The 9,629-nt window shown below is 36.0% G+C and overlaps 1 protein-coding gene across 1 annotated transcript; it reads left to right on the forward strand.

The window, feature by feature from the left end:
* Positions 1-2,343: 2,343 nt before the first annotated feature.
* Positions 2,344-8,646, forward strand: LOC129578079 (dynein axonemal heavy chain 8-like). Its single transcript, XM_055466170.1, has 13 exons — positions 2,344-2,461; positions 2,583-3,047; positions 3,102-3,241; positions 3,323-3,556; positions 3,627-4,003; positions 6,411-6,646; positions 6,731-6,899; positions 6,961-7,134; positions 7,215-7,371; positions 7,434-7,527; positions 7,615-7,702; positions 7,780-8,296; positions 8,390-8,646. The coding sequence occupies exons 1-13, from the start codon at positions 2,372-2,374 to the stop codon at positions 8,577-8,579; spliced, it is 2,931 nt and encodes a 976-aa protein (XP_055322145.1). The 5' UTR covers positions 2,344-2,371; the 3' UTR covers positions 8,580-8,646.
* The last annotated feature ends 983 nt before the right edge of the window (positions 8,647-9,629 follow it).

The following is a 9,629-nucleotide window of genomic DNA, read 5'->3' on the forward strand; positions in this document are numbered from 1 at the left end:
CAGCGCACCGTTCAGTTGTTGGCATGTTGTTAAAATATTTGATGTCAACATTGACGCTTCTCATGTTATGGAACAATGAATTTTATTGTTAAGTGCAAACGTTCATTGCCATTTCAGAGAAACCAGCGGCGAACAACCTCATCCGCGCTCCCCCATCCCATTCAATATGAATATATATATATAATATTCCGGCTCACACACACACACACACACACACACACACACACACACACACACAAACATACTGACGTTGTATGCGCGGCAATCGGGCCACCGACGGGGTGGGCAAATCGATGTGTCGCTGATGATTGTTGCTGTTGCTGTTGTGCATGGCAAATAATGTATAACTGTAAAGCAGTGAGATGATGAACTTTGCCGGTCGGTGCGGACAACACGTACAGAAAACGATAGCGCATGAAGTGTGAACCCAGTCGAACGCCCTGTCGACGATGACAAGAAACTTTTATTATTCACACAACGAATAAAATCGCTTAACTGAATGTGTTTGGGCTGCTTGAATGAAAAATAATAGACGATGCATGAGCAAAAAAAAAAACAACAACAACAACACGACCAAACCGAATATATATATCCACACATAGAGCGTATATCGCGCAAACAAAATGAAATATAAAAAAATTGTATCCAGAGCGCAAGAGACAGAGGGAGAGAAAGAGAGACTTTGAAAAATTATTGCACACACTTTTTATGGCTTGTTCCAGATGGATGAATTTATAGTGAAAGTACATGCATAGCGCCAGCAACCAGAAAATCCATCAACATAAAACAAAGCAAAAATTTATGAAATGAAAACGCCAGCACAAAAAAAATCGCAGCGAACCCAACCAAACCAAACCTGATGCAATATATACACACACTCGCTCATACACACACACACACACACACACACACATCCACCGACAACAACGAAAAAAAATGAAATTAAATAACTCTCAGTTTATTATCTTTAAAGCGTAGTTTCATCGCCATGGATACGAATCCATTTGCACGAATGTATATTCGAGTATTAGACCAGTTTACTAAGTTAGCAGCGCGCAAACACAGAAAAAATGTGTGTGGCTGCTTTTGTCTATGTCAACATTCTGCTTATTACTCTATATATAGTATATCATCGATTGGTCTAATTGATTGCATTTTTCCACCTCAAAATCGTTCAATTTAAATAAAATGATTTCAATTTGAATTAGTGGGCTTTGATTTATTTGCATAGTCGAAAACCGACGAAAACTAGTTCGGAATTGAAGGATTTTTTTTTTGTTCATCAAATTTGATTGATTGTTGAAAAATGCTTTGCGAATCGCTGGATATTGCGGACCATTACAAGAGTTTGGCCGAAGCGTTTGGTATTCCAGATGAATTGTACGATTTTGCTGGATTTGATACGGTGGAAGCTGCTGCGGCAGCAGCTGCCGAGGCTGAAGCAAAACGATTGGCTGAAATCAAACATCAAAAGGACATGCGACGTGAATCAATTGATCGAACCATGCTAACGATCCTCGAAACAGTCGCACAAATATTTGGAATTACCACCGAAGAACTGGTCGAAAGCATTGCTGATACGGAGAACCGGACAGAAAGCGTGCATAAGTTTTTCCGTCAACACGGTTCGGAAACACTGGTCATTAGCTACGCACCGAAATTAGACGAAATGAATCGAATCAATGTCATGCACGAAAAAGAACTCTTCCAAACCGATCAATGTATGATCGTGTATCGGGCTGATAATTCCAGTGAAGTCACCGTCAAAAACATGGCCAATGTAAAAAAAAAAACTAGTTCAATAATTTTTTTTAATTTAATTTGCATTCATTTTGAACGTTTTTTTTTCATAGATTGTCAACATTTCCGACATAAAACCAAATGAAAATTTGTCAATGCCATTTATACTGGCGCGCATATTCCGTGAAATATGGCTGCCTGCATTCGTTCAATTTGGACAATCCGAAAATACGGACACGGTTATGGTTGTTAAAGCATGCGAACTATTTTTGGAAAGTGAGTTTGAATGTGTTCAATCGAAACTTGTCTTTGAGTTGCAACATTTTGATTGAAATATGGATTATTAATACATTGAAATTAATCGAAAATCCCTCTTCCAGATTGCGATACCATAACGAAAAAAGCAGTTGCACTGGAAATTGATAGTCAATTTTATGATGAAAATCTGTCTGATCCAAAGAAAATCCAAGCAACCTCTGAAAATCGTCATTTAGTTAACGTTGTGGAACGAGTTTCAATGGAATGGATGCGAATTATTGAAAAGATTCTGATTAAGGGCAAAGTGATTCGCCGTAATGCATGGGACACTGGACCAATTGATGAGCTGGAACATTGGCTGCAAACGCATTCGATGTATTCAATTGCACAAGAGCTTATGTCGAAGGAATCATTTGAAAATCACATGAAATGCCTGAAATTATCTGGATCGAAACTTGTCAATGTGAGTAATTATTTAAGTGATACTTCTGCACATAGAAATTTTATGCTCATTTGTTGCTGTCAATAATAATGATAAATCGACTATATACGATTGCTTTACGTTTTGCGACGCGATTTTGCAGAAATGGAAAATGATTGAACACAAATTGGAAGTAGCAAATTTTGAAGCGTCAGAAAATGTACAGTTCTTGAACTCATTGGAACGTTTCCAGTTTCCACTCTACGGAAAGATTGAAAATATCAAAGCTCATGTCGAACCATTGTTCGTGGCATTACGATCGGTTTACAAAACATCGACCTTTTACAACACACCGAATGCAATGGCAAGCTTTTTGACCAAATGCACAAACCATTTAACACTTTGCTGTCGCAGATTCATTGCTGACGGTGATTCAATCAATTTGTTTCTACAACCGTCACCCGAATTGTTGCAGAAAATTTTCATTTGCCTTGAACTGCTGCGAGTTTATCAAAAAACATTTGAAGAGACCATGACCGCAATGCGATCAACCGATGAGCCAGTGTGGGATTTCGCCGAAAAGTACGCATTTGGGCAATCAAATCAATTGACCGCCAGATTATTGAAGGTACACTTTTTCATTTTGTATGGCATCTTTTGTTCATTTTATTGAATTTTTTAGTTGCAAGAAATCATTGAAACCGATATGAAATACTCCGTTTTGGATGGCCTTTTGATGGAAAATATTCAAGATTTTTCCGAACCAATAAACAAAGCGCACGATGAAATTACAAAGAAACTTTACGATCATTTGGACATCAGGTAAGTGATTAGACTTTTCAATATATTATCATTGGTTCGTTCTATTCAATCAAGCAACAATTTGCATTATTTTCCATTCAGAAATGACCAATTCGATGTTGACTTCGAAAAATGGAAGAGCACAATGAAGCGCATAGAGAAAGAGATGCACCAGTTTGTGATGAACCACATCAGTCAATTCCCAACAAAACCTTTAATTGCTCTAAATCATTTGAGACGATTCGAAAGCTTAAATTTTGAATGTCTAACGGTCGAAGATCGATACATTGATATTACTACTGCATTCATTAATAACATAAACACTTTGAAAGACTCGTGAGTTCAGTTGTGCTTTCACGTATTTATTCTCAAGTGTAGTAAGCATTAACATTCCATCATTTATCAGATTCAATTTGAAAAAAGTGTCGCCCGTTATACCAAATTTGATGTGTATGTACAGCGGACGAATCGCTTGGACGCGATCGATCGAAATGAAAATGAATGAAGTCGTTGAACTAGTGCGAACCAGAGAATTCTTCACCGATGAAAAAAAGCTGATTATTCAACGCACCATCAAATTCTACAATTCATTATCAAAAGACTTGACGTTGTATGAATTCCAACAATACAAAGCATGGTTTGATACTGTTCACTACGTATTCGATTTGCTCAGTCAGCCAGTGATACGCAGAAATGCTAACACCAATCGGTTGGAAGTCAATTTTGACATTGCGATTCTGAACACCATTGAAGAAGGCAAAAAAATGGCTAGACTTCACTTAGGTATGTTCCATTTCTTTATTTCAAATTCGGTTAAAGATATATTCAACTATATTACTCAACTCTCAATGTCATCAACTGTATATGGTCATTCCAACATTTTTGAGTGCATTCTGAAAACCAACACAGATACAAAAAATTTCCAATAGGTGTCTCTTTTTCGGACAATATGACAATCCATCCATATTTTCGGACAATTTCACTCATACACACACGGAAGAAAGGTTTAAATATTCGCTACGCCCAATTTTTTTTCCTTGAAAAAAACCAAAATTTGAGATTTCTCAGACAAAATTTATTTCGGCGCCTCCATTTTACATACATTATGGAGGTTCGAAAAATAAATTTTGTCTGAGAAATCTCAAATTTTGGTTTTTTTCAAGAAAAAAAAAATTGGGCGTAGCGAATATTTAAACCTTTCTTCCGTGTGTGTATTGTCTCATTTTGTGGCCAACTTCATACTAATTTACCTCCAAATGCCAAATGTACAATAGTATGTATAATAGTAGTAGGGTTGGCCAAAAACTAAGACAATATGAATGAAGTTGTCCGAAAATATGGATGGATTGATATATTGGCTGAAAATTGGACAAGGGTTATCCAATAGTGCTGTCTGTGAAGTTCATCTTAAATTGGTGCATAACAAAATTTGTGCAATTTTTTTCGGTGCACACTTATTAGTTAATTATACATTAATGCAATTGGTCATTTACCCGTGCAGAATTAACCAATATTGTTGCAATTAGTTATTTAATTTTTTTTTAGTGGCAAGCTATTCGCGATTTTTTAAATAAAAAACGGGCTTGATTCAAAAAGAAAGATAACCATTTCGATAGCAATTTTCTTGGATGTTTACAAGTTTCAAAACGATTGTGCACTTGAAAATCTCTGATTAATCGGAATAACACAACAAATATGCAGAATTGAAATGAACAAAGCGAATATAGATACATACACACCAAAATTTCAGAGGGGAATGAGTAATCTAGATACAGTGCGAAATAGCGGTTTCAACTGTTTTTGGATGAATTTACACTAATTTTAGGGGAAAATGTGTTATTGCTTATGCGAACGCTCAAGTGGCTACTATTCATATACGTGTCAATACATAGACACGCACTGGTCACCAAGTCTGTGCCGTTGTATGTATTGAACGAGTTGCTGTGTACAAAATTTACAATACATGCAACTGCACAGGCTTGGTGACCAGTGCGTGTCTATGTATTGACACGTATATGAATAGTAGCCACTTGAGCATTCGCATAAGCAATAGCACATTTTCCCCCAAAATTAGTGTAAATTCATCCAAAAACAGTTGAAACCGCTATTTCGCACTGCATTTAGATTACTCATTCCCCTCCGAAAACTTACAGTGTAGATATGTATATGTATATGAAACTCAATGCGTGCATGCCCCAGTTGGATGTCTTCAATTTTTTCATAAAATCATACAGGTCAAATCTAGAATTCAAATGTTTATTTAAAACGTACAAAAAAAAACTATTTTGGTTATAGAAATAATTCAATCAGTTAGAAAGAAAAATCGGAAAGATATTCATTTTGGTAGGCGATCGGCCACTCATCATTATTCATTCATCGATCGTACTTGAATAAACAACATTCAATCAAAGACAAGCACCTCACCCTTGTTATATCGGACCGATGGACTCTGTCCATCGGTCCTAGGGGCATTTCTCACTTAAAAAATGGAACCATTCCAATAAATATTGAACAATTTCTTCCATTTCTATCAATTCGGGTAAATGGATACACATTTACACTGAATGTGTGAAATACGTTCGCAGTATGAAGCTTAAGTACGTAATACTTAGCATACTTAACCTTAAGTACGTACTTAAGCTTGATACGTAAGTACGTTAAGTATGTTAAGTACGTACTTAAGGATGACAATCTTTATACTTAAGCTTAGGTACGTACTTAAGATTTGTACTTGCTAACAGAACCGAATTTATGAAATTGCAGTGAATTCACCAAAATGTTTTAGAATTGACTGGAATGTAGTAATTTGGTTCACATTAAATTTGACAATTCCAGACAATTTCATACATTTTTATACCATTTCAATAGGAAAGAAGAAATATCTTAAATTCTTGCACATTCGTTTCAATTTTTTGCGTGAGAAATGCCCCTAGCATCGGTCCCAACACACCAATCACCTCACTATATGCCACCTCGTGCTACATTTGGCTACATTAAAATTGGCGATAAAATAAGCTTATTTGGATAGAGAATTTTCTTAAAAATGAAGAACAAAAAATATCCAAATATATCCGAAAATAACAAAATTCGGTTAGCGAATATTCTACTTTGAAGGGGAAAAAAAGTACAAAAAATCACCAAAGTTTTGTCAGTAAAAAACCAATCAAATAATACTACAAATTTTAATTAGATATGCCTCATCTCGGGGAAGCACTTGTCACCTACGAAGACGATATAAAACGCAAATTGAGAACAATGAGACACTTGATCAGGAGAAACGATGACATGCGCCTATCGATACCAATTGTTTTTGTGAATATATTCCGTCCACAACTCCAACGAATTGATAAGGCGCTCAAAGCTGGTTTGTCCCAAATCCAATGGCTATCGAAAGATTTTGATGGTTATGTTGAAAACGCAGCGAAGGTCCATTATTTTAGCCATGTTGCATGCATTTTTTTAGCTTTTACCTAATTCATCATTAAAATTTCTCGTCAATATTTATGCAAGATATTGGATGAAGTTTGTATTTTGGTGAAACGTGCTTCGGATCGAAAGGTGTTCCACATCGAAGATATAATATTAACAATGAGCGAGTTGAAATTAATTATTCTATTTGACGAACCAACCGAAATGAAAGTTCTAATTGATGAAAATGAGAAACACAAGACGGAAACCGGTAAATTAAACCAAAACCAAATTGCACACACACGACACTATACTTTCGAATGCATTTACAGCTCAAAAGCTCGAGACAAAGTCGATAATGGCACAAAAAGCAACCGTTGAATTGATACATTTATTCATTGAGCACACTAATATTTCAACTGCAGAGGATAAGTATGATTTTATGGCCTTTGAAAAGATTTTCCAACATGTGTTTGTTTACAACGATGGAGATCACATTGAACCATGTAATGTGTAACCTCTTGAATAATTTAGTGAACATCGATTCTTTTTATTTTCACTGACTTTCATTTCCATGAAAATGTAGTATTCAAAGACTATGATGAGCTGCAGTATGGTATTGAGCAACTTCACAGTGATTGTATGGATTTATTCAACTATTTCGCTCATCTCATTCTCGATGGCATGATCAAAGGCACAAGAAAGGCATACGATGCGGTCACAGAACATTTCTTTCTCAGAGAGTAAGTGAGATTTATTTGTTGAATTTAATTCAATCAAATGCATTTGTCATTCATTCGTTTAGAGTGCCAACCGTTTTGGCAGTGGCAAAACTTGAGTCTGCAACATGTTGCTATTTATCGCCGCCACTTGAATCATTGAGCGAATCGTTCTTACACGTTAGTCTAATAGTTCTGTTCAGAAATACATGCCTAAAGATAATTATGCCCAAAAAACTTTCTCTCCCTTTCTTTCTCCAAATATAGTTAATCCACAACGTAACTGACATTTTTCGCGGTGTCGATTCATGGGGTGCATTGGCTGCTGTGGCAGGAAGCACCAAATACAATCTTGGTAAGTAATTTAGTTTAAAATGAACTAACTTTTCAAACTGATTGCATCTCCTTTGTTCAATTGGCGAATGGCAACAGATGAAAACAATTTGAAGGAGGGCTTTTTGAATAATGTCCTGGGTAATAAGGAAATTCAGCGTTCACGTGCAAAGTTTGACAGTGGATTGTCGCTGTTGCAGCCGCAGGTTGATAGATTGCTCAAAGACATTTATGCGAAAAACTGCCATCTTTGGCCAGATGATCTGGAAGAACAATTGCAAACATTCGTTGACACCGACCCATATCCGTCGACCATCGAAGACGAATTCTGTAAATACCAACAAATTTTGGACGTATTGGAAAGTGCTGAGAAAGTCATTCAAATCAATTGCATTGCGATTGGATTGAATGAAGTGTATGAGCAATTTTTGGAGCATGCACGAAAATGGAAGCGTCGTTTGGCCGAACTGTTGGCGGAAATTTACAAAGACATATACGACGAACTCAACGATTTCATTCAAGATACGGAATGTGTTTTGCGTCGTGAACTAAAAGACGAAGAAGATTTTACCGCAGCAATTGAATGCCTTTTGCATGTATACCAAAATAGTGAACGGTAAAATACAGTAAACACGCGCACGCGAGCAAGCGCACACACACTTTACCCTTTTCCTATACATCTGACCTAACTTATAACTGTCACTTTCAGATTGGAAACCAATTTGTACAAAACCACTGGAACATATGCTATTTTGGAGAAATTCCGTGAGCCCATCGGCAAAGTGGATAAATGGGACATTGATCAATTGGCCGTACGTTATGGCACCACATTTGCAAATACGAAAGGAGTTGAAGTGTATATCCGTAATAATTTCGATGAAATCATTTCCAAAATCTAAGTCCAGAGAAAAGGGATGAGAAATCATGTTGTAATATTCAATCATGTGACAAGTTATAATAATAAAAAAAAAACTCCATGACTCGATGAGCATGTTATTTTACGTAGACACGAGAAAACGGCAAGCGCTTCTTATCTTAATCAGAGTGGGCCAGAGAGAAATTGAGAGAGAGGCAAAAAAATGTTTAATAAATTTTGGATTCATGAATGCCAAGTAGATTTTGAAGTGATTTAGTAGACGTTCCTCTTTTTTTTCTGTCGGGGTGACATAGCGTCATTTCGGTTACATACTTATTTTCAACGGATGTCATTAATCATATGCAGATCCCTTGTGGGAGCAAAGAGCGAATGAAAAAAAAACGTGTATGAATGATTGAAATTTTTACTTCTGGACACTCCATATCTTTTAGCTGAACACTTTATTTTCATTTTATCGATTTCTTTTTTTTTCCAAAGTTCCCTCCTTAACACTCCTTCGAATTCATTTTTATTTAAACAGCATTAGAAAATAAGCTCGAGATACAGCGTGGAAAGTATCATAAATCCAAATAATGTCTAATAAGATAGCAGTCAAAATGACCGACCCACATTTTTCCCTTCATCATATTTCGTTTTTCCATATGAGAATCAATCAGAGCTCAGCTCCAATCCAAGCAACTGCCTGACTTGAATTTCTAGCAAGTTGTAGCCAGTCATAATGTGCTTCGCAATGAGGCTACTAAGTCACAACTTGAAAAAAATAAAAAATAAATAAAAGGTCACGTAAATGGTGAAAAGCAAAAAAAAATGCATGCATCGACATTCTATCCTGTCTCTACGCTTTTTAGCACTACATGAAATGTAGAGCTACTAATCTGCATTTTTTTTTCTAATACTTTTTCGAGCCATGAACAGAATTAGAGTGGTTTTCAATTTTATGCTCATATTTTGTATTCAATTCAAACTAGTGGCAGTAATGACAAACAAGTGCATAGCATCTCGAAACGCTAATCAAATTTTTATTATCAAATGTTGTTTAAAATTTACATTACTTTTTCCTTCTTTTGTATAG

The sequence above is a fragment of the Sitodiplosis mosellana genome, unplaced genomic scaffold (genome assembly GCF_009176505.1).
Source record: "Sitodiplosis mosellana isolate CC-2019 unplaced genomic scaffold, AAFC_SMos_1.0 Smas_scaffold_6226, whole genome shotgun sequence".
NCBI lineage: Eukaryota > Metazoa > Arthropoda > Insecta > Diptera > Cecidomyiidae > Sitodiplosis > Sitodiplosis mosellana.

Bases quoted from the DNA above. Each gene is read 5' to 3' on its own strand.
- LOC129578079 (XM_055466170.1), top strand. From the start codon at position 2,372: ATGTATTCAATTGCACAAGAGCTTATGTCGAAGGAATCATTTGAAAAT. The intron at 6,647-6,730 runs GTCCATTATTTT...TATTTATGCAAG, and splicing joins ATGTTGAAAACGCAGCGAAG to ATATTGGATGAAGTTTGTAT. The intron at 6,900-6,960 runs GTAAATTAAACC...ATGCATTTACAG, and splicing joins GAAACACAAGACGGAAACCG to CTCAAAAGCTCGAGACAAAG.